Source organism: Bombina bombina, chromosome 3, assembly GCF_027579735.1.
Source record: "Bombina bombina isolate aBomBom1 chromosome 3, aBomBom1.pri, whole genome shotgun sequence".
NCBI lineage: Eukaryota > Metazoa > Chordata > Amphibia > Anura > Bombinatoridae > Bombina > Bombina bombina.
The window spans coordinates 947,289,890-947,316,764 of NC_069501.1; the positions used below are offsets into that span (position 1 = coordinate 947,289,890).

The window sequence follows — 26,875 nt, forward strand, 5'->3', positions numbered from 1 at the left end:
AATTATTTTTACTAATGGAAATCTATTGCAAAAATATATATTTTTTTTTAATTGAAATGCACCAATGCCCATTGATATATATCTGGGTAAATGCAATCTGTTGGTGTCTGAAAAGTGCCTAAAAATGGTGAATGTACAAATTGTGATTAACTTAGATTTCAGAAAAACATTCGGCTAGATTACGAGTTTTGCGGTAAGCTGAAAAAGCAGCGTTAACAGGTCCTACCGCTGCTTTTTCACTACCGCTGCTATTACGAGTCTTGCAGGTTTAGGGGCACTGCACACTTCTTTGGCCTTACCCTCAAACCGACTTATGTAAAGTTCGTAAACCCTTTTTTCTATGGGACTTCCATAGCGCCGGTATTACGAGTTTGTCCTGGGAGGCCAAAAAGTGAGCGGTACAGCCTCTACCTGCAAGATTCGTAACGCATTCTAAAGTCAGTAGTTATGAGTTTGACACTACAACGCTGTAGCATAAAACTCATAACTAAAGTGCTAAAAATACAGTAACACCCATAAACTACATATTAACCCCTAAACCGAGGCCCTCCCGCATCACAAACACTATAATAACATTTTTAACCCCTAATCTGCCGCTCCGGACATCGCCGCCACTAGAATAAACATATTAACCCCTAAACTGCCGCACTCCCGCATCGCAAACACTAGTTAAATATTATTAACCCCTAATCTGACGCCCCTAACATTGCCGCCACCTACATTATACTTATTAACCTCTAATCTGCCGCCCCTAACATCGCTGCAACCTACATTATATTTATCAACCCCTAATCTGATGCCCCCAACATCGCCGCCACCTACCTACATTTATTAACCCCTAATCTGCCGTCCCCAACGTCGCCGCCACTATTCTAAATTTATTAACCCTTTAAACCTAAGTCTAACCCTAACCCCAACACCCCCTAACAAATATAATTTAAATAAATCTAAATAAAATTACTATCATTAACTAAATTATTCCTATTTAAAACTAAATACTTACCTATAAAATAAACCCTAAGCTAGCTACAATATAACTAATAGTTACATTGTATCTGTAGGGAATTTATTTAATTGTAGTTTAGTGTTAGGTGTTAGTGTAACTTAGGTTAGGTTTTATTTTACAGGCAAGTTTGTATTTATTTTAACTAGGTAGAATAGTTATTAAATAGTTATTAACTATTTAATAACTACCTAACTAAAATAAATACAAATTTACCTGTAAAATAAAACCTAACCTAAGTTACACTAACACCTAACACTAAACTACAATTAAATAAATTCCCTACATTAAATACAATTAAATAAATTAAATTAGCTAAATCCCAAAAACAATCAAACACTAAATTACAGAAAATAAAGAATAAATTACAAGATCTTTAAACTAATTAAACCTAATCTAATAGCCCTATCAAAATAAAAAAAGCCCCCCAAAATAAAAAAAAACCCTAGCCTAAACTAAACTATCAATAGCCCTTAAATGGGCCTTTTGCAGGGCATCGCCCCAAAGAAATCAGCTCTTTTACCTGTAAAAAAAAATACAAACAACCCCCCCAACAGTGAAACCCACCACCCACACAACTAACCCCCCAAATAAAAGCCTAACTAAAAAAACCTAAGCTCCCCATTGCCCTGAAAAGGGCATTTGGATGGGCATTGCCCTTAAAAGGGCATTTAGCTCTATTGCAGGCCCAAAGCCCTAACCTAAAAAATAAACCCACCCAATACACCCTTAAAAAAATCCTAACACTAACCCCCAAAGATTCACTTACCGGGAGAAGTCTTCATCCAAGCGGCAAGATGTCCTCAACGAAGCCGGCAGAAGTGGTCCTCCAGACGGGTAGAAGTGGTCCTCCAGATGGGCAGAAGTCTTCATCCAGACGGCATCTTCTATTTTCATCCTTCCGGCACGGAGCGGGTCCATCTTCAAGACATCCAACGCGGAGAATCCTCTTCTTCCGACGGACTAACGATGAATGAAGGTACCCTTAAATGACGTCATCCAAGATGGCGTCCCTTAGATTCCGATTGGCTGATAGAATTCTATCAGCCAATCAGAATTAAGGTAGAAAAAATCCTATTGGCTGATTGGATCAGCCAATAGGATTGAGCTTGCATCCCATTGACTGATTGGAACAGCCAATAGAATGCAAGCTCAATCCTATTGGTTGATTCAATCAGCCAATAGGATTTTTTCTACCTTAATTCCGATTGGCTGATAGAATTCTTTTAAGGGCAATGCTCATCCAAATGCCCTTTTCAGGGCAATGAGGAGCTTAGGTTTTTTAGTTAGGCTTTTATTTGGGGGGTTGGTTGTGTGGGTGGTGGGTTTAACTGTTGGGGGAGGTTGTTTATATATTTTTTTACAGGTAAAAGAGCTGGGACATGATCCGATATACGGAGCAGGTTTCGGCGCAAGCGTGGAAACCTGCGCCGCCCATAGTTTCAGCTCGCAACTCGAGCTATCTTATATACAGCACCGTCAAATGCTAAAGTGCCATAAGTCTGACAAACCAGCGATGTCCAGAAATCTGCGGAAGTACAAATTTCTGGAGTCGCCAGTGACTTACGGCACTTTAGAAACTGCCGCCGCCTATAAAAACCTGACTAAGTTATTAGATCACCCGTACTGTCTAACACGCCTCCCAAACATAGCCCGACATGTATACCCCTCTATCCACAATCCCCCCTCTCACTCCTTACAATAAATATATTAACCCCTAAACCGCCGCTTCCGGACACCGCCGCCAGCTACATTATCTATATTACCCCCTAATGTGAGCCCCCTACCCTGCCGCCACCTACATTCACTATGTTACCCCCTAATATGATCCCCCTACACTGCCGCCACCTATTTAAACTATATTAACCCCTAATATGATCCCCCTACACCGCCGCCACCTATTTAAACTATATATGTATATATATATATATAGTATATATGTGTATATATATATATATATGTACTACCCTCTAATCTGACCCCCTTACACCGCCGCCACCTATATTAAAATTATTAACCCCTAATCTAATCCCCCTATACCGCCGCCACCTATATTAAATTTATTATCCCCTAATCTGATCCCCCTATACCGCCGCCACCTATATTAAATTAATTAACCCCTAAAATACTAAAATTTCCTTACCACTAAACCTAAGTCTAACCCTACAAATAGCCCTGAAAAGGGCTTTTTGCGTGGCATTGCCCCAAAGTAACCAGCTCTATTTCCAGCCCTTAAAAGGGCTTTTTGCGGGGCATTGTCCCAAATTAATCAGCTCTTTTACCAGCCCTTAAAAGGGCTTTTTGCGGGGCATTGTCACAAAGTAATCAGCTCTTTTGCCTGTAATTTAAATCCCCCTATACCGCCGCCACCTATAATAAATGTATTACCCCTAATCTAATCCCCCTACACCGCCGCCACCTATATTAAATTAATTAATCCCTAATCTAATCCCCCAATACCGCCGCCACCTATAATAAATGTATTACCCCTAATCTAATCCCCCGACACCGCCGCCACCTATATTAACTATATTAACCTTAATTATATTAGGGTTAATATAGTTAATAAAGATATTATATATATTAACTATATTAACCCTATCTAACTCTAACACCCCTAACTTATTATTCAAATAAATCTAAATAATATTAATAACTAAATTATTCCTATTTAAAACTAAATACTTACCAATAAAATAAACCCTGAGATAGCTACAATATAATTAATAATTACATTGTAGCTATTTTAGGGTTTATATTTATTTTACAGGTAACTTGGCATTTATTTTAACTATGTACAATAGCTATTAAATAGTTAATAACTATTTAATAGCTACCTAGTTAAAATAATTACCAATTTACCTGTAAAATAAATCCTAACCTAAGTTACAAATACACCTACACTATCAATAAATTAAATAAACTACAAATATCTAAACTAAAATACAATTAAATACACTAAACTAAATTACAAAAAACAAACAAACACTAAATTACAAAAAATAAAAAAAGATTACAAGAATTTTAAGCTAATTACACCTATTCTAAGACCCCTAATAAAATAACAAAGCTCCCCAAAATAAAAAAATTTCCCTACCCTAATCTAAATTACAAAAGTAAACAGCTCTATTACCAGCCCTTAAAAGGGCCTTTTGTGGGGCATTGCCCCAAAGTAATCAGCTCTTTTGCCTGTAAAAAAAACAACAACCCCCCCATTACAACCCACCACCCACATACCCCTACTCTAACCCACCCAATCCCCCCTTAAAAAACCTAAGTCTAACCCCCAAGTGCTCCTTACCTGTCCTGAAGACCGGCGGAGAAGGTCCTGTTCCAGGCGGAGAAGTCTTCTTCCAGGCGGCGACATCTTCTTCTTCCAGGATCCAGCCAGCGCGGAGTGAAGGAGTTGAAGACCGATGACCGCGGAGCTGAAGACTGTCCATCTGGAACTGAAGACCGGCGATGCTGGAACTGAAGATCGGCGACGCTGGAACTGTAGACCGCTGGAACTGAAGACCGGAGCCGGAGCGTGGAGGATCCTCTTCATATGATAGCCGCCGTACACTGAATAGGAATTCAAGGGACGCGATTAAAAATGGCGTCCCTTGAATTCCTATTGGCTGATTTGAGCCTTCAAATTCAAATCAGCCAATCGGATGCGAGCTACTTTAATTCTATTGGCTGATTTGAATAGCCAATAGAATAAGAGCTACTGTAATTCTATTGACTGATTAGAATAGCCAGTAGAATTACAGTAGCTCTTATTCTATTGGCTATTCAAATCAGCCAATAGAATGAAAGTAGCTCGCATCCGATTGGCTGATTTGAATGCTCAAATCAGCCAATAGGAATTCAAGGGACGCCATTTTTAATTGCGTCCCTTGAATTCCTATTCAGTGTACGGCAGCGATCGTATGAAGAGGATCCTCCACGCTCCGGCTCCGGTCTTCAGTTCCAGCGGTCTTCAGTTCCAGCGTCGCCGATCTTCAGTTCCAGCATCGCCGGTCTTCAGTTCCAGATGGACGGTCTTCAGCTCCGCGGTCATCGGTCTTCAACTCCTCCGCGCCGGCTGGATCCTGGAAGAAGATGTCGCCGCATGGAAGAATACTTCTCCGCCTGGAACAGGACCTTCTCCGCCGGTCTTCAGGACAGGTAAGGAGCACTTGGGGGTTAGACTTAGATTTTTTAAGGGGGGATTGGGTGGGTTAGAGTAGGGGTATGTGGGTGGTGGGTTGTAATGGGGGGGGGGGGTTGTTTTTTTTACAGGTAAAAGAGCTGATTACTTTGGGGCAATGCCCCACAAAAGGCCCTTTTAAGGGCTGGTAATAGAGCTGTTTACTTTTGTAATTTAGATTAGGGTAGGGAAATTTTTTATTTTGGGGGGCTTTGCTATTTTATTAGGGGGCTTAGAATAGGTGTAATTAGCTTAAAATTCTTGTAATCTTTTTTTATTTTTTGTAATTTAGTGTTTGTTTTTTTTGTAAGTTAGTTTAGTGTATTTAATTGTGTTTTAGTTTAGATATTTTAGTTTATTTAATTTATTGATAGTGTAGGTGTATTTGTAACTTAGGTTAGGATTTATTTTACAGGTAAATTGGTAATTATTTTAACTAGGTAGCGGTAGCTATTAAATAGTTATTAACTATTTAATAGCTATTGTACCTAGTTAAAATAAATACCAAGTTACCTGGTATTTAATTATATTGTAGCTATCTTAGGGTTTATTTTATAGGTAAGTATTTAGTTTTAAATAGGAATAATTTAGTTAATATTATTAATATTATTTAGATTTATTTGAATAATAATTAAGTTAGGGGTGTTAGAGTTAGATAGGGTTAATATAGTTAATATATATAATATAATAACTATATTAACTATATTAACCCTAATATAATTAGGGTTAATATAGGTGGAGGCGGTGTAGGGGGGTCAGATTAGGGGTTAATATATTTATTATAGGTGGCGGCGGTGTAGGGGGATTAGATTAGGGGGTAATACATTTATTATAGGTGGTGGTGGTGTAGGGGGATTTAGATTACAGGCAAAAGAGCTGATTACTTTGTGACAATGCCCCGCAAAAAGCCCTTTTAAGGGCTGGTGAAAGAGCTGGTTACTTTGGGGCAATGCCCCGCAAAAGGCCCTTTTAAGGGCTGGTAATAGAGCTGGTTACTTTGGGGCAATGCCATGCAAACAGCCCTTTTCAGGGCTATTTTTAATTTAGTTTAGTGGTAGGGACAGTTTTAGTATTTTAGGGGGTAATAAATTTATTATAGGTGGCGGCGGTGTAGGGGGGTTAGATTAGGGGTTAATACATTTAAAATAGGTGGCGGCGGTGTAGGAGGATTAGATTAGGGGGTAATATAGTTAAAATAGGTGGCGTCGGGGTAGGGGGCTCACATTAGGGGGTAATAATGTTAATATAGATGGCGACGGTGTAGGGGGATTACATTAGGGGTTAATAATTTTAATGTAGGTGGCGACGGTGTAGGGGGCTCACATTAGGGGGTTATACATTTAATGTAGGTGGTGGCGGGGTCCGGGAGTGGCGGTTTAGGGGTTAAACACTTTATTAGGGATTGTGGTGTGGGATCGCGGTTGACAGATAGACATTGAGCATGCGTTAGGTGTTAGGTTTTATTTAGCAGTTCGCGGTTGACGGGTAGATAGACATTGCGCATGCGTTAAGTGTTAGTTTAGGGAGTTACGGGGCTCCGATACACAGCGTAAGGCTTACTACGCTTGCAATTTGTGGCGAGGTTAAAATGGAGTAAGATTTCTCCATTTTCGCCACGTAAATCCTTACGCTGTATATTGGATACCCCACATGCGCTGGTTTGGTATACCTGTCTATGGGCCAAAAAACTACGGCCGAAGGCAGAAATATACGAGCATAACTTCTAGGTTACGCTGTATATGTGATACCAAACCAGCGCAAATTTTGGCGTCACCGGCTTTTGCGGGCGACGCTGCATATCGGATCGGGGCCCTGATTTCTTTGGGGCAATGCCCCGCAAAAGGCCCTTTTAAGGGCTATTGATAGTTTAGTTTAGGCTAGGGTTTTTTTTTTTTTATTTTGGGGGGCTTTTCTTTTATTTTGATAGGGCTATTAGATTAGGTGTAATTAGTTTAAATATCTTGTAATTTGTTTTTTATTTTCTGTAATTTAGTGGGGTTTTTTTTTTGTGATTTAGCTAATTTAATTTATTTAATTGTATTTAATGTAGGGAATTTATTTAATTGTAGTGTTAGGTGTTAGTGTAACTTAGGTTAGGTTTTATTTTACAGGTAAATTTGTATTTATTTTAGTTAGGTAGTTATTAAATAGTTAATAACTATTTAATAACTATTCTACCTAGTTAAAATACAGGGAGTGCAGAATTATTAGGCAAGTTGTATTTTTGAGGATTAATTTTATTATTGAACACCAACCATGTTCTCAATGAACCCAAAAAACTCATTAATATCAAAGCTGAATAGTTTTGGAAGTAGTTTTTAGTTTGTTTTTAGTTATAGCTATTTTAGGGGGATATCTGTGTGTGCAGGTGACTATTACTGTGCATAATTATTAGGCAACTTAACAAAAAACAAATATATACCCATTTCAATTATTTATTTTTACCAGTGAAACCAATATAACATCTCAACATTCACAAATATACATTTCTGACATTCAAAAACAAAACAAAAACAAATCAGTGACCAATATAGCCACCTTTCTTTGCAAGGACACTCAAAAGCCTGCCATCCATGGATTCTGTCAGTGTTTTGATCTGTTCACCATCAACATTGCGTGCAGCAGCAACCACAGCCTCCCAGACACTGTTCAGAGAGGTGTACTGTTTTCCCTCCTTGTAAATCTCACATTTGATGATGGACCACAGGTTCTCAATGGGGTTCAGATCAGGTGAACAAGGAGGCCATGTCATTAGATTTTCTTCTTTTATACCCTTTCTTGCCAGCTACGCTGTGGAGTACTTGGACGCGTGTGATGGAGCATTGTCCTGCATGAAAATCATGTTTTTCTTGAAGGATACAGACTTCTTCCTGTACCAATGCTTGAAGAAGGTGTCTTCCAGAAACTGGCAGTAGGACTGGGAGTTGAGCTTGACTCCATCCTCAACCCGAAAAGGCCCCACAAACTCATCTTTGATGATACCAGCCCAAACCAGTACTCCACCTCCACCTTGCTGGCGTCTGAGTCGGACTGGAGCTCTCTGCCCTTTACCAATCCAGCCACGGGCCCATCCATCTGGCCCATCAAGACTCACTCATTTCATCAGTCCATAAAACCTTAGAAAAATCAGTCTTGAGATATTTCTTGGCCCAGTCTTGACGTTTCAGCTTGTGTGTCTTGTTCAGTGGTGGTCGTCTTTCAGCCTTTCTTACCTTGGCCATGTCTCTGAGTATTGCACACCTTGTGCTTTTGGGCACTCCAGTGATGTTGCAGCTCTGAAATATGGCCAAACTGGTGGCAAGTGGCATCTTGGCAGCTGCACGCTTGACTTTTCTCAGATCATGGGCAGTTATTTTGCGCCTTGGTTTTTCCACACGCTTCTTGCGACCCTGTTGACTATTTTGAATGAAACGCTTGATTGTTCGATGATCACACTTCAGAAGCTTTGCAATTTTAAGAGTGCTGCATCCCTCTGCAAGATATCTCACTATTTTTGACTTTTCTGAGCCTGTCAAGTCCTTCTTTTGACCCATTTTGCCAAAGGAAAGGAAGTTGCCTAATAATTATGCACGCCTGATATAGGGTGTTGATGTCATTAGACCACACCCCTTCTCATTACAGAGATGCACATCACCTAATATGCTTAATTGGTAGTAGGCTTTCGAGCCTATACAGCTTGGAGTAAGACAACATGCATAAAGAGGATGATGTGGTCAAAATACTCATTTGTCTAATAATTCTGCACTCCCTGTAAATACAAACTTGCCTGTAAAATATAAATAAACCCTAAGGTAGATACAATGTAACTATTAGTTATATTGTAGCAAGCTTAGGGTTTATTTTATAGGTAAGTATTTAGTTTTAAATAGGAATTATTTAGGTAATAATTGTAGGTTTTATTTAGATTTATTTTAATTATATTTAAGTTAGGGGGTGTTAGGGTTAGGGTTAGGTTTAGGGGTTAATACATGTAGAATAGTGGCTGCGACATTGGGGCAGGTTGCAGCGACATTGGGGGCCGCAGATTAGGGGTTAATAAATATAATGTAGGTGTTGGCGATGTTGGGGGCAGCAGATTAGGGGTTAATAAATATAATGTAGATGGCGGCGATGTCTGGAGCGGCAGATCCTAATAGGGGTTAATAAGTATAATGTAGGTGGCGGCGATGTCGAGGCGGCAGATGAGGGGTTAATAAGTGCAAGATTAGGGGTGTTTAGACTCAGGGTTCATGTTAGGGTGTTAGGTGTAAACATAACTTTAGTTTCCCCATAGGAATCAATGGGGCTGCGTTACTGAGATTTACTCTGCTTTTTGGCAGGTATTGGAGTGCGGTATGGAGCTCAATTTTGCTCTACGCTCGCTTTTTGTCTTTTAACGTCTGGTTTGTAAAAACCCATAATACCAGCGCTGTAGGTAAGTGAGTGGTGAGAAAAAACTGCACGGTAGCACCGCACAGCTCATAACGCAAAACTCGTAATCTGGCCGATGGATTGGACCACATTAACCCATATTAAAAGATGATTATTTTAAAAGTAAAGTTCTTTATATCACATTTATAATGTATATATTTGTTCCTGTGATTCAGTCTCCTCCATGAAATCTAAGTTTTGTTTTTTCCAATTACTTATCACATGGCTATTTTTGTAAGTGATTACAGTTAAAGGAACATAAAACCCAAATTCTTTCTTTCATGATTCAGATAGAACATACAGTTTTACACAACTTTCCAATTTACTTCTGTTATCAAATTTTCTTAGTTTTCTTGTTATCCTTTGATGAAAAGCAAGGATGTAAGTTCAGAAGTGTACACTTTTCTGCAGCACTATATGGCATCGGTTTTGCAACTATATTATATATTAGCTGGAGCACTAGATGGCAGCACTATTTCCTGTCATGTAGTGCTTCAGGCACGTGCACGCTACTTACCTAGGTATATTTTCAACAAAGAATATCATGAGAAGGAAGCAAATTTGACTAGAAGTAAATGGGAAACTTTTTTAGAATTGTATTCTTTATCTGAATAATGAAATAAATATTTTGGGTTTAATGTCCCTTTAATGTGTATTATTTGTATTATTATACTTTATTTATGAAGCGCCAACATATTCTGCAGCGCTGTCCATGGGTACAATTAATTTAAATAAAACAATACAAGACTTGTAAAAGACAGGACACAATTTACAAACACATACAGGAGAGATTGAGGGCCGATTGAGGGCCCTATTCCCGTGGGAACTTACAATCTAGAAGGGTAGGAGGTTGAGAAACAGGAGGCGAGGACTGCAAGATTGAGGAAGATGTTAAAGCAGAGTTAGAGGAGGGAAATGTTAGGTAAGTGAAATTAATTTATTATTGAATTGGGTGGTAGGCTTCTTTGAACAAAAAAGTCTTCATGGAGCATTTAATGGAAGAAAGATAAGAGCAAAGCCTAACAGCATGAGGGAGAGTGTTCCAGAGGGTAGGTGCTGCACAACAGAAGTCCTGCAGTCTAGCATGGCAAGAGGTGATAGTTGAAGATGTAAGGAGCAGGTCATTGTTGGATCTTAGTGGGCAGGCTGGAGTATACTTGTTTATTAGAGAGGATAGGTAGTGGGGAGCGGCGTTGGTGAGAGCTTTGTAAGGGTGAGAATTTTTAATTTAATTCTGCTGTGAATGGGGAGCCAATGAAGGGACTCGCAGAGAGGTGCAGCTGATACAGAGCGACGGGAAAGGTGGATTATCCTGGCAGAGGCATTTGGGATGGATTGAAGGGGGAGAGGCGGGAAAGAGGAAGGCCAGTAAGTAGGTTATTGCAGTAGTCAAGTCGGGAAATAACAAGGGAGTGGATTATTTGCTTTGTGGTGTTAGCGCTCAGAAAAAGGGCAAATCTTGGAAATATTGTGTAGGTGGTTGCGGCAGGATGTAGAAAGCGATTGGATGTGGGGGACGAAGGATAGATTTGAGTCAAGTGTAACTCTGAGGCAGAGGACTTGGGGCGATGGGGAAATTGTGATGCCGTCGACAGGGATAGAGAAGTCAGAAGTCGACGTAGAGCTTGTGGGGGGGATTAGAAGGAGCTCAGTCTTGGACACATTAATCTTTAAGTGGTGAGAGACCATCCAGGAAGAGATACCAGATAAGCAGTCGCTGACATGAGAAAGAACAGAGGGAGAGAGAGCAGGGGTGGAGAGGTAGATTTGGGTGTCATCAGCATAGAGGTGATATTTGAAGCCATAACTGTTGATACGTTTACCCAGTGAAGAAGTATAAATGGAGAAGAGTAGAGGACCCAGAACAGATCCTTAAGGTACTCCAACAGACATAGGCATTGGAGAGGAGGAGGAGTCGGCACATGACACATAGAAAGACCTGTGAGAAAGATAGGAGTGAATCCAAGAAAGAGTAGTGTCACAGAGGACAAAAAAGAGCTAAGGGTCTGTAGGAGGAGGGGGTGGTCAACTGTGTCGAAGGCAGCTGAGAGGTCAAGTAAGACGAGTATAGAGTAATGGCCAATACTTTTAGCAGAGAGAAGATTGTTAGTAACCTTGGTAAGGGCAGTCTCAGTTGAGTGTTTGGTGCAGAATCTTGATTGCAGGGGGTCAAGCAAGGAGTAAGTGGACAGGAAGTGGGTTAGGCTATTGAAAACTAGTTTTTCAAGGAGTTTTGATGCTAGTGGAAGCAGTGATATGGGGCGGTAGCTTTCAGGAGAATTAGGGTCGAGGGAGGGTTTTTTTAGTATGGGAGTGACATTTGCGTGTTTGAACGAAGATGGGAATGAAACGATAGAGAGAGATAGGTTGAAGATGTGAGTAAGAGCAGGAGTGAGGGTGGAAGACAGGAGGATATTAGATGGGAAGGGATAGGGTCGAGCTGGCAGGTAGTGAGGCGTGAGGAAGTTAGTAACAAAGAAACTTAATTTTCAGTGGCTGGATGGAAGATGCAGACGGTGGCAGAGGGAGTTACTGGGCTTGTTGTTGGAATATTGCAGGTTGGTGATGGGATGTTGCTTCGGATAGAACGTTTTTTGTTTAAAAAAAAAAGTAGTCTGCCAGGTTTTGAGCACTAAAGATCGACGGGGGTGGTGGAGCAGGTGGGAAGAGGAGAGAGTTAAAGATGGAGAAGAGTCATTTAGGGTTTGAGGAAAGAGTAGATATGAGAGAAGAGAAGTAGGTTTGCTTGGCTAAGTTAAGGGCAGAAGTGTATTAATGAAGAATAAACTTATAATGTATGAAATCAGGTTCAGAGTGAGTTTTCCTCCAGACACGCTCAGCAGTATGGGAGCATTTTTGCAAATAGCGTGTTTGCTGAGAGTGCCAGGGCTGTAACTGACGGCGTGATGTTTTGCACAGTCGGGAAGTGGAAAGTATGTTTAGTGCAGAGGAGAGAGTTTTGTTATAGTGGGCTGTAGCGAAATCAGGGCAGGTTATAGTGGAAGTGTGAGGGAGGAGATCTTAAATGATTTATGAAAATTGGAGCGGATCCACAGCGTGTAGATTTCTACAGGTGCGGGGGAGGGATGGAGAAGTGGGTTTAGCTGTTTCATTAATATTATAGGTGACCAGGTGATGGTCTGTAATGGGAAAAGGGCGACAGGGGAGGTCAGATATAGAGCAGAGGTAGGAAAATACCAGGTAGATGGAGTGTCCATCATGGTAAGTAGGGAATATGGTGGATTGTGATAGACCTAAGGAGGATGTGCGTGAAAGAAGTTTAGAGGCAGCAGGGGCAGATGGGTTGTCAATGGGAATGTTGAAGGCCCCCAAGAATTAGGGTTGGTATATTCTGTAGAGAGAAAGTGAGGAAGCCAGGCGGCAAAGTTGTCAAGGAATTGGGAGGTCGTCCAGGAGGGCGATAGATGACTGCCACTCTGAGGGAGTTGGGGGAGAACAGGCGAATACAGTGGACTTCAAAAGAGGAGAAGGAGAGAGATGGGATTGGGGGTAGGTACTGATAAGTGCAGGAGGGGGAGAGCAGGATCCCAACACCACTGCCTTGTTTCTCACCTGGCCTAGGGGTATGGCTAGAAGACCACCATGTGTGAGAGCAGCAGTGGAAATGGTGTCAAAAGCAAAAAACAGAGGTGGTTTAAAGGGACGTACCAGGGTTAACAGCAGTGTAATAAATACATCCAGCAAAAAATAGAGGTGGTTTAAAGGGACATACCAGGGGGCGTAAGGGGGCGCAAAGGGATGTATAGACAAATTGTGTGTGTGAGACTATTACAAAAATACCAATTTGCTAGTCCTTTGACATTTTTTGTTTCTTTTTCTTTCTTGACACTAATGAGACTTTATGTAATGTACAGTATTAACTTAGAGCAAATCCATTTTTAGACTAACAACTTTATGTGATATAATAATACTAATACAAAATTGTCCATACCTATGGCAAATTGGTTGTTATGAACTTCAAAATTGGTAACAATGATCATTTTGCAGATGGATCCAAACCGAACATCTGAGAAAGTACTTGAGTGCTGGAGAACAAGTTTGAAGAAGAAAGAAGCGTCAGACACAAATGATCCTGTGTCAGAAGATGACAAGTTAAAATCATGTGCATTCATAGGGGAAGCATTGCATGCTACAGTAAATCAGGTATTTCTTTTTTCTTTTTTGCTGGAAATAAATTTGACTTTTTGCTTAAAGGGATGTTAAACACTAAATACATGCTAGATAAAATGATGTATTCAGAACAAAGATTAGCTTGAGAATAGAATGTAGATGCATTCTTGTAGGCTATTGGTTGATCATGATTCATCGTTGGATAATTATCAACAGCTGATGAGCCGGTTTGATTGTTGACATGATCACATCGACCATGTCCCTTGTTTATCAGCAGTACATTTTTTCATTATCGTTTCAGTAAAAAAGGGCCCTATACTTAACATGTGCCAGTCCTGTTTTTCTGATCACAATCCAAATTCTCTATACTTAACTACATATTTACAGGGACATTTTCCACTTATTGAATTCAGCAGCAAAAAGGACTTGATAAACACAGTACAAAGCTTTTTGGCTTATTTCTACAAAAGTTTTCAAATTCCACACTGGTTTTGTACTTGGTCAAAACACACTATAATTACCACCTGCCATACTGGGTGACAATGTCACCAAACAGGTAAAAACGCTTACTGCTCCATCAATTGAAAATGAAAAACAAATAATAATGAGCACTTTTACGCTAATACAAATGAGAGAAATTGAAAATCCAGCATACACTCATGCTCACGATATTGATAATGTCCCAATTTAAATACCTTATAGAGACATATATATCTATGGCTTTGGAGCACAACAGGTTAATTACACACGTACCTTATTACCATCAATACACAATATTTAAAGGGATCAATCAACAGACCCTTCAACCTGTGATCTTATTGATAAATGTCCCCAGAAGTTAATATTTTTTGTCCTTAATCCTATATATTTGTTTTTTGGATTACAAAATTATAAGGTTAACGGCGCAGATAAGTGTTGTTTTTAGAAGGTAACGGTTTTGAGTTTTAGGTTATTAACTGCAGAAGCATTTTTGGGATTTTAATGTCTTGAACACTGACAAAAACACAGTCAAAGAAAAACTTTTGAAAGATTATTTGTATAGAAAATAATAAGTGTAAAGTTTTAGTGTCCATAAATCAAAAGGCACCACCATGTGTATATAGCTTACTCAACCAAAGGACTTCAAAAGATTCAAATGAAACATACCGTGTCCTGTGCCTCTCCTATCTCAGTTCCTAAACTAAAGCACATAAAGTAATTATCCAGACTTGCAATAAGTAGTAAAACTTACTGTAAACATTTAGTGATCATGAATGGTAAAGACACCTGTGACAGATCATTTTATCAATAACAAGCCAGTGGTATTCTAATCTCACTATTTGGCATGCTCAAAACAAACATTGTAAGTGAAACCTGGTGATGCTAGAGAAGAGAGTATTCATATCCAATTTATAAATTATTACAATCCAAAAATATTTGCTTAATATAATAGAAAGGAAAACATGGATTGGATGCTTTTCATATTTTACAAGAGGGCATTTGGTAACCTAAGGATATCGCTATTGACTATTAGTCCTAGGGGCCTATTTAACAAAGGTCTGTCGGACCTGATCCGACAGTGCGGATCAGGTCCGACAGACATCGCTGAATGCGGAGAGCAATACGCTCTCCGTATTCAGCGTTGCACCAGCAGATCTTGTGAACTGCTGGTGCAACGCCACCCCCTGCAGATTCGGCCGCCAGCAGGGGGGTGTCAATCAACCTGATTGTACTCGAACGGGTTGAATTGCGGCGATGTCTGTCCGCCTCAGAGCAGGCTGACAGGTTATGGAGCAGCGGTCGCCAGAAACACGGGCCTTCAAGCTCCATCCGGAGCTTGATAAATAGGCCCCCTATAAGTAACGTAAGTTTACTATGATTATTATAGGAAACAAATGCAAAGCAATGAGCCTTATTTTAACATGAACCTTCTTGCCAGGCAATAATTAAAGGGTCTTGCTAGTTGAAGCGATTTTATGAACTGAAAGATGTACACAAAAATTAAGGGCTAGATTATGAATGGAGGTCTATTTATCATTCCCGTCCGCACATTAACTCTGCTAGAAGTAAGCTTTTTGCACACTTCGGGTAGCGCACTTATTACAATTTAAAAGTAAAAAGTTTTCACACAAGCTCTCACCTGATGCACGCAAAAAGCCAGACTAATATTCGAATATTAATATTTCACATTCCAATGTTCTTCACATATGTTCTATTTATTCTTAAATACATCTTTCTATATATCTCAAGTTTTTTATATATATATATATATATATATATATATATATATATGTATATATATATACAAATTTATAGAAATAGCTATTTGGAATGTGAAATATTTACAGTAAATACTTAGTTCAAGACTTTATTAAATATGAATATTGCATAAATATGATTTTTCATGTTTTCAGCTACTTGACTGCAAAGGGATCCAATGCATTTATATATACTGTATATGTCTATATATGTATACATATATATATATATACAGTATATGTGTATATATGTCTGTAAATACATATATACTCATATAAATACATCTGTACACACACACACACACACACACACACACACACACACACACACATATATATATATATATATATATATATATATATATATATATATATATATATATAAATAAATAAACACATATTTAGAAATGTATGTATATGTATGTTACAGCCCTTTGTGTGACTTTTTTTCTAACACATGTGACCTCATATCTTTGAGCCCTTATAACTTTATAATGCAATATTATTTTTTAATTATGTTCATTAGACGGTTATTATGAGTGTAACTGTACTTTTAAATGTATTTTTGATGCGTTGTGTGCAACTTTTTAGTTGAGTATAACAGTTAACCAAAACTCTGAAGTCGCACTATCCCAACATGCATTAAATTCAGTTGTGCTCAAGTGAATGCATTTACTTGCAATACGTGCGCTACCTCCCACATGTACAAAGAGCTGTGATAAACCCCTTATCGCTTGCGCTCAACAGTTTGCACAGCACTCATAATCTAGGTCTAAAATGGCTAATTATTAACTTTCGGCTAGATTACGAGTTTTGCGTTATGAGTGAAAAAGCAGCGTTATGGGTTATAACGCTGCTTTTTCACTACCACTGCTATTACGAGTCTTGTCAAAAAAGCTGTACCGCACACTTTTTTGGCCGTAACGCAAATTAACTTACACAATTTGCGTAAAGTCTTTTTTCAATGGGACTTCCATAGCGCCGATATTACAAGCTTTTTCTGGGAGGCCAAAAAGTGAGCGGTACAGCCTATACCGCAGGATTCGTAACGCAATCTAAAGTCATGAGTTTTACTCTACAAAGCTGTAACATAAAACTCATAACTAAAGTGCTAAAAAATACACTAACACCCATAAATTACCTATTAACCCCTAAACCAAGGCCCTCCCGCATCGCAAACACTAAAATAAAATTATTAACCCATAATCTGCTGCTCCTGACATCGCCGCCACTATAATAAACATATTAACCCCTAAACCGCCGCACTCCCGCATCGCGAACACTAGTTAAATATTATTAACCCCTAATCTGCCGCCCCCAATGTCGTCGCCACCTACCTACATTTATTAACCCCTAATCTGCCGCTCCGGACATCGCCGCCACTATAATAAACATATTAACCCCTAAACCTAACCCTAAATCTAACCCTAACACCCCCTAACTTTAATGTAATTAAAATAAATCTAAATAAAACATACTATTAATAACTAAATATTTCCTATTTAAAACTAAATACTTATAAAATAAACCCTAAGCTAGCTACAATATAACTAATAGTTACATTGTAGCTAGCTTAGGGTTTATTTTTATTTTACAGGCAAGTTTGTATTTATTTTAACTAGGTAGAATAGTTACTAAAAAGTTATTAACTATTTACTAACTACCTAGCTAAAATAAATACAAATTTACCTGTAAAATATAACCTAACCTGTCTTACACTAACACCTAACCTTACACTACAATTAAATAAATTATCTAAATTAAATACAATTACCTAACTTACAAAAAACAAACAAACACTAAATTACACAAAATAAAAAAAGAAATTATCAGATATTTAAACTAATTACACCTAATCTAATAGCCCTATCAAAATAAAAAACCCCCCCCCCCAAAATAAAAGAACCCCTAGTCTAAACTACCAATAGCCCTTAAAAGGGCCTGTTGCGGGGCATTGCCCCAAATAAATCAGCTGTTTTGCCTGTAAAAGTCTTCATCCAGACGGCGTGGAGCGGCTCCATCTTCAAGACATCCGGCGCGGAGCATCCTCTTCTTTCCACTACTAACGACGAATGAAGGTTCCTTTAAATGACGTCATCCAAGATGGCGTCCCTTGAATTCTGATTGGCTGATAGAATTCTATCAGCCAATCGGAATTAAAGGAGCTTCAATCCTATTGGCTGATCCAATCAGCCAATAGGATTGAGCTTGCATTCTGTTGGCTGATTGGAACAATCTGTTGGCTGATTCCGATTGAATTCTATCAGCCAATCGGAATTCAAGGGACGCCATCTTGGATGACGTCATTTAAAGGAACCTTCATTCGTCGTTAGCCGTGGAAAGAAGAGAATGCTACACGCCGATGTCTTGAAGATGGAGCCGCTCCGCACCGGATGGATGAAGATAGAAGATGCCGTCTGGATGAAGGCTTCTGCCCGTCTGGAGGACCACTTCTGCCGGCTGGATGAAGACTTCTCCCGGCTTCGTTGAGGACTTCTTGCCGCTTGGATGAAGACTTCTCCCGGCTTCGTTGAGGATGAATCTTCAAAACTGTAAGTGAATCTTCGGGGGTTAGTGTTAGGTTTTTTTAAGGGTTTATTGGGTAGGTCTTATTTTTAGATTAGGGTTTGGGCGGAAAAAGAGCTAACTGCCCTTTTAAGGGCAATGCCCATCCAAATGCCCTTTTCAGGGCAATGGGGAGCTTAGTTTTTTTTTAGTTAGGATTTTATTTGGGGGGTTGGTTGTGTGGGTGGTGTGTTTTACTGTTGGGGGGTTGTTTGTATTTTTTTTTACAGGTAAAAGAGCCGATTTCTTTGGGGCAATGCCCCGCAAAAGGCCCTTTTAAGGGCTATTGGTAGTTTAGTTTAGGCTAGGGTTTTTTTTTTATTTTGGGGGGCTTTTTTTATTTTGATAGGGCTATTAGATTAGGTGTAATTAGTTTAAATATCTGATAATTTTTGTTGTTGTAATTTAGGTAATTGTATTTAATTTAGATAATTTATTTAATTGTAGTGTAAGGTTAGGTGTTAGTGTAAGACAGGTTAGGTTTTATTTTACAGGTAAATTTGTATTTATTTTAGCTAGGTAGTTAGTAAATAGTTAATAACTATTTAGTAACTATTCTACCTAGTTAAAATAAATACAAATTTGCCTGTGAAATAAAAATAAACCCTAAGCTAGCTACAATGTAACTATTAGTTATATTTTAGCTATCTTAGGGTTTATTTTATAGGTAATAATTTAGGTAATGATAGTAGGTTTTATTTTCAAATTTATTTTAATTATCTTAAAGTTAGGGGGTGTTAGGGTTAGGATTAGACTTAGGTTTAGGGGTTAATAAATTTAGAATAGTGGCGGCAACGTTGGGGGCGGCAGATTAGGGGTTAATAAATGTAGGTAGGTGGCGGCGATGTTAGGGGCGGCAGATTAGGGGTTAATAATATTTAACTAGTGTTTGCAAGGCGGGAATGCGGCGGTTTAGGGGTTAATATGTTTATTATAGTGGCTGCGATGTTCGGAGCGGCAGATTAGGGGTCAATAAGTATAATGTAGGTGTGTCGGTGATGTCGGGGGCGGCAGATTAGGGCTTAATAAGTGTAAGATTAGGGGTGTTTAGACTCGGGGTTCATGTTAGGGTGTTAGGTGTAAACATAAATTTTATTTCCCCTTAGGAATCAATGGGGCTGCGTTACTGAGCTTTACGCTGCTTTTTTGCAGGTGTTAGCCTTTTTTTTCAGCCGGCTCTCCCCATTGATGTCTATGGGGAAATCGTGCACAAGCATGTAAAACTAGCTCACCGCGGCTTTCAGCAGCGCTGGTATTGGAGTGCGGTATGGAGCTCAATTTTGCTCTACACTCACTTTTTGCCTAATAAAGCCGGGTTTTTATAAACCTGTAATACCAGCGCTGTAGGGAAGTGAGCGGTGACAATAACGTGCAAGTTAGCACCGCACCCCTCATAACACAAAACTCGTAATCTAGCCGTATGTTTTTTTTGTATTTTGTATTAAAAAATTACAATATGTTTTTGTACTTTTATTTCCACTGTTTTTGTTTATTTTGTGTAATTAGTTTGTGTTATATACAGCAATAAAGGCATCAACATATTACTGCTGTTGAAAAGCTGCACAAGTACAGTGCCCTTAGTAGTGGATAAGCCACAGCTATCCCTTATATCAGGATATAGGTTTATTTCAGCTACACATACAGAAAGTGGGTTATGTATTTCATGTACTAACTGAGGTGAGAACATAGATTATGTGGTAAACCTTGTCATTGTGGTTAGTGATGTGGAAGTGTAGCTGTGTGTTCAGTTATTTTGTAGTATTTGTTTAAATTCTGAGAGAAAATTGATCCAAGCAGAGATTGTTCCTGCCTTAACTTTCTTTTCCCCACAGATTATTCACTTTACCAGGCAACCATAATTTAAGCTCATCTTAGCATTCTATAGAACATAACATTCTGCCAGGCATATGATCACCATTTAAACAAGTTAACATTTTATTTAGTAGGTAAAACGGGGAAGCCTTGGGAAATATTGCAAACGGGCATTTTATAAGTGAAAATTGTTTCTTTAAATGTGACGAAGAAGAATTTTAATGCTGATTAGCCAAACACATAGGATCTTTTTTTCAGCAATGGAAAAAGTAATCGAATAAACAATAATAATGGCTGATTGACTGAAAATGACTCATCAGCAGCTGTGAACAAGACGAAAATTATGAAATGATAGATTGTAATCAACCCCTAAATTTGTTCAATTTAACTGCAATAAGAAAATGATTTCCCTGTTTGCTATCAGTAAAATCATTGAACAGTGTTGTAGTGAAAATTATATTATGATGTTCTTTGGTATACAAGAGGTTTCCTAGCTTCTTTAATGAAAATCAGAGCTGAAGATCTGAAAATATTATGTTTGAGAATTTGAAAAGCTAATTGGAGAATAAAAATAGATTTTTTTGCACAAATAAACCTTTATGAAGGGACTTTGCATAGAGAACCTGCTTGTTCACACAGCTACTAGAGGATTTATGAAGGGTTTAGATAGCTCAGGAGATATAGTATATAGTTCTATTTTGAAGATCACAGGTTCAGATCGCAGTGAAACCTATAATAGATTTGTTTTCGGATCTTAGCATGCACCATAAGGTCTACGATGCCTTATTCACTACAGTTTATTTTAAAACTTCCCATTGTCTTTTTTTAATAACATAATGAGCAAAATTGTTTCCCTTGATGGGTCTTCTATCACAAATATTTATTCTTCAATACTTCTTAAATCTTCTTCCTATTCTCAATATTTTTTTAGTCTGTTCCCCTGTTTATTTTTGCGGAAAAAGAAAGCCATTTGGACATAGGTACTATGTCACAGGGTACTTTGACCAGCGTACCATGTTGATATAGTACCTACTTCTAACCTTCTGGCTCATGCTGGTGTCCTCGCTGTTAGCTTTGACAGTGAAGACTGCAGCCAGAGGCAGAAGGCATCTGCTTTCATATGGTAAGGATGAACTGATTCTTCCTTTACCATATGAAGGCAGATCACCGATTCAGACAGTGACTTGTGATGATGCCGCTATGCTATAGAAACGGGTGAGGAAGGGCCCTATCAACAATCTCTTGGCGGAGGAGGGGGGATTGATATATTACATACATTTTTTTATAAATAATAATAAATATACTCTGGTAATGACAGACAGCTGCCAGTATCTAATATGGCTGCTACTAGTTAGAGGGGGAGGGTTAGAAAGCTGTTTGGGAGGGATCAAGGAGGTCAGAGGCTTGAGGAGAGATCTCTACAATAAAAATAAATAAATTAAACATGCCCTATAACTGCATACTGGCAGACTGTCTGCCTTTACCTAAGATGGTGGCGACCAGTGGGGTTTGAGGGAGGGAAGAGAGCTGCTTGAGAGGGATCAGGGGGTGGGAGGGTAATCTCTACACTACAACTAAAAATATCTACATTTCAGATTTTTTCAGAATTTACCTTACAAGCTACCTGATTAACCCCTTCAATGCTGGGAATATTAGAATTGTGCAATTACCATAAAGCAATGGCAAAGCCATGCATGTCTGCTATTTCTGAACTAAGGGGGTGCCAGAGAAGCTTTTACAGTAGTTTGTATTATGACTGCATAAGTAAATAATTTCAGTGAGAAACCCACAGTTTGTAAAAATGTTAACACTTTCTTTTATATGATGGCATTTGTCGTTGAAACAGTACCAAAATGGGCCTAGATCAATACTTTGGGCTGTCTACAAAAAAAATTAAAATAATTAAGGTTCTATTTCTGTTTAAATGGAGTGAAAACAAAATTGCTAAATATTTCTGTGGTACATTGAACAACTTTTTCTCTAAAATTCCTTTAAGGAGTAACAGAGTGCCACATGCAATTTCTTGGCCTGAGATTTACCAAAGAATAAAGGATTTCAGAATAACATATAATATATATTTTTTTAAATAATAAAAAAAACCTTGTCATGTGGTTACCAGATCAGGTGATTAGCTTATTCGAGCAGCAATGGTAAAGGGTATATTTTTGCATTGCAGTTCAGCTGGGATTAAAGGGATTGTAGCAGAAGTTGAAGAAAGTTTAACCCACACAAAATACAAAAGCAATGTAATTTCCTGTTGGTAAATGTGGTTAGCTGCATATTAGGTATCTTAGTTCAAATTCACATATTTTGCTTTCTACTATTTGAGCATTAACCCTTACAATGCTGCCAGAGTATAATATATATACTTTTTGCGTCTGGTTGTGCTTGTATCACATGTTGAAAGTTTGCGTACAAGCAAAAACCAGACGTGCTAACATAATATCACAAACGTGTTAATGACTATTCCCATAGACTTCAATGGAACATGAAAATTGAGAAAGAAATCTAATACCCATACTCGTGGTCTAACATGACCTGCATTTATTCAAGTGTGCACATCCCAAAATGAATTATGAATATTTCACATTCTAATGTTGTTTACAAAGATTAATTTATATATAATTTTTTGGTACAATTTAAATCTATACCTACATATCTATAGGAATAGATAGGTATGTGTGTGTGTGTGTGTGTATATATATATATATATATATATATATATATATATATATATATATATATATATATATATATATGTTTATGTTAAAGCCCTTTGCAGGCCTTTTTTTCCTAACACCTGAGACGTGAGACCTCATTTCATTGAGCCCTTATAACTTTTAAATGCAGGGGTTTTTTTTAATATTTTTTTTATCAGACTATTATGAATGTAACTGTAATTTTAAATGCAACTTTTTATCTTGCATAACAGTTCATCATAGCCCTGAAGTTGCACTAACCCGACTCGCAATAAATTTGATTGCAATCAAGCAAACGCATTTACTTTTATCTCGTAATATGTGTGCTATTTCTGTTGCGTGCAAAGAGCCGCGAAATACCCTATATTGATTGCGTGCAACAGTTAGCACGTCACTCGTAATCTAGCACATAGTCAGCAACAGTTTGAACAAACGTGCTTGCACTCAGTAATACTTCCAGCCACTGCTGTAAGCCTATGCATTCAGTATAGTTTATCATTATTGTCACTTAATAAACACACCCAGTGCTTCACCACAAAATGAAATTGTTCCAAGGACAAAAACAACCTGTCATTCTCAATTTCTTGTCCTTATTAGTTATTCATCCACTTTAGTGGGGCATGATCTGTCACATTTTTAAGGGTTTCCATGGCCAGATCGATCACTAAGTACCTCTTCTCTATTGTAAATTAATTCAGGTGCCACCAGTATAGGCTGATAACACAGTGCTGAACATCATGTTCCATTTCACTGGATTCCAAGAAAAACCTTAAATATGCTTTTTCCCAAAGTGACCCAGTTCTGTACTGCTTCTGCCTTATGCACCCAACTTCATATTCTCATATGTTTGCCCTGCGTCATAGGCCATAAATGAGAAATGCAGGGGTGTGTTTTTTGTTTTGTTTTTTAAATTAATCATTTTTATGTGTTGTAGATTGTGGTTAGTTGGCACTAAGGAAAATATAAGGGTTCTTGTAATTGAAGAGTTGAAAAATGCTGAGCTTTCTGTTTGTACTGACATAATTTGTGTGAGTTATCCTCAAGTTAAAGATTTCTGCAGTCTCTAGAGATTTGTACATCTCCTTGGTAAACTATTAAAAAATAAAATAAAAGGAGTTTGACACGACTTGAATTTAAACTTGCAGGTCATTAAGTTAATGTGTGTGCTACAGATATAGTTTTGTTTTGAGGATGCTTCACTATCATAATTTAGTAGATTTAATCAAATATTTGTTTTGTTTGGCAAAGCTGAGGGGATATCTATATACTCTCCTGCATTAAGAACAATTACATGGCTAATACTGTGTAAAAATGAAGTATAATAAGTTGGCCTGGTTTAATAAAATATTATTGTTTGTATTTTCACATTCCAGGTTGCTCAGGAGCTCATTGCAGAGAAACCTTTACAAGTAAATGGTAAGTTTAATATATTTTATAATCCAAGTTATTTGCAATATTCATGTGGTTATGATAATTTGAGTATTTATCCTTTTATGTTCATTCAGCTGTGATACCATCATCATCACCATTTTCAAAGAATAGCAGAAGTGGAAAATGGCCGGTTGCACATCTAACCATCGCTAATCATACACACAGTAAGTACCAAGATTGGTATAATATCCAAAATATAGTCAAAGTGACTTTATGGTGAAAAATACTCTAGTCTAAGGGTTAGATTTATCAACGCTGAGGCGTACAGGGGCGCGTATACGCGCCCCTGTACGCCTCAGCTCGCCTGTGGCAGGGCGAAATTAGCCGCAGGTAATTAACATTGCACACGAGCGCAATTTTGCGCTCGCGTGCAATCCCGCCCCCTGCCCGCGCACAGCCAGTCACGCACGGGCAGGAGCTGTCAATCTCCTCGGTCGGACTCGACCGAGGAGATTGAATTTCGCCACAATAGATGTGGCGTAGATGTTAGGGAAGCAGCGGTCTGGTGACCGCTGCTTGATAAATCACGGCAAGCAAGTTCTTGAGAGAACTTGCTGCCGTAGGGGCTTAATAAATCTAGCCCTAAATCTAGTGACCCCTGTCCTGGAGATTTTGCCATTTATTTCCCTGTGTCTATAGACAGATGTATCTATTTTTATTAAAGATCTTGTGCATTTAAAATACACACAGGAAGGAGGATTTTTAAAGTCTTTTCCTTTTTAAGTGTTTCAGTTGTCTGCAATTTACTTTTTTAAAGATCCTAAAGGATATTACAAAGCCTAATTTTTTAACCTTTGAAATTATGGGCGAGATTACATATGCGGCGCAAGCTTCAGCCTAACTGCTGAAACTTGCTCCACCCGTAATTTCACCTTGCACATCGAGGTATCACATGTATGGCGCCGGCAGTTCATAAAGTGCCGTAAGTCGGATAAACTAGCGATGTCCAGAAATGTGCGTAAATACAAATTTCGGGAGTCACCAGTGACTTACGGCACTTTAGAAACTGTTGGCGCCTAAGAAAATAAAAAAAATATCAAATCTCCTGTAAAAGTCTAACCCGCCTCCCAAAAATAAACCCGACACGTAAAACCCCTATATCCGCAATCCCCCCACATCTCAACTAATAATAAATGTATTAACCCCTAAACGACAACCCCCCCACAATGCAATATGCCTAATTAAACTATTAACCCCTAATCCGCCATTCACCCACATGACGATCTACCTAGTAAAAGTATTAACCCCTTGATTCGCCAACCCCAACATCGCAAACCACCTAATAAATGTATTAACCCCTAATCCGCCATTAATCCACATCGCAAAGTACCTATTAAAACTATTAACCCCTAATCTGCCAATAACCCACATCACAACAAACCTTATAAATCTATTAACCCCTAAACCACCAAACCCACAAAATGCAATAATCCTAATAAAACTAATAACCCCTAATCTGCCAAACCCCCAACACGCAAGTACCCTAATTAACCTATTAACCCCCACAACGCAAATAACTAATTTAGTGACTAAGCCCCCTAACCTAACACCCACTAAATTAACCCCAAATTACATAAAATAATAAAATACTAAATTATAATTAAAATAAAAAATCCTAACAGTAAAAAAATAAAAAAAGAAAAATAAACCTAAAATCAAATTAAAATAAATTAATCTAAAATTACCAAAAATAAAAAAGTCTAACATTACAGAAAATAATAAACAAAATTATCCAAAATAAAAAAATTAAACCTAATCCCTATGAAAATAAAAAAGCCCCACCAAAATAAAAACACCCCTTAATCTAATGCTAAACTACCAATAGCCCTTAAAAACAGAATTTATGCTTACCTGATAAATTACTTTCTCCAACGGTGTGTCCGGTCCACGGTGTCATCCATTACTTGTGGGATATTCTCCTCCCCCACAGGGAAAGGCAAGGAGAGCACACAGCAAGAGCTGTCCATATAGTCCCTCCCAGGCTCCGCCCCCCCAGTCATTCGACCGACGGTTAGGAGAAAAAAAGGAGAAACTATAGTGTGCCGTGGTGACTGTAGTGTATAGAGAAAGAAATTCTTCAAACCTGATTAAAAAACCAGGGCGGGCCGTGGACCGGACACACCGTTGGAGAAAGTAATTTATCAGGTAAGCATAAATTCTGTTTTCTCCAACATTGGTGTGTCCGGTCCACGGTGTCATCCATTACTTGTGGGAACTAATACCAAAGCTTTAGGACACGGATGAAGGGAGGGAGCAAATCAGGTTACCTAAACAGAAGGCACCACGGCTTGCAAAACCTTTCTCCCAAAAATAGCCTCCGAAGAAGCAAAAGTATCAAATTTGTAGAATTTGGACAAAGTGTGCAGAGAAGACCAGGTCGCTGCCTTACATATCTGATCAACAGAAGCCTCGT

General features: G+C 38.5%; 1 protein-coding gene across 1 annotated transcript in view; it reads left to right on the forward strand.

Annotated features, from left to right (window-relative positions):
* Positions 1-26,875, forward strand: part of TNFSF11 (TNF superfamily member 11) — a 53,486-nt gene that overhangs the window by 16,421 nt on the left and 10,190 nt on the right. Inside the window, exons 2-4 of the mRNA XM_053704940.1 lie at positions 13,596-13,751; positions 24,405-24,447; positions 24,537-24,626. Coding sequence (XP_053560915.1) covers positions 13,596-13,751; positions 24,405-24,447; positions 24,537-24,626 — 289 coding nt within the window. The remainder of the gene's footprint in view (positions 1-13,595; positions 13,752-24,404; positions 24,448-24,536; positions 24,627-26,875) is intronic.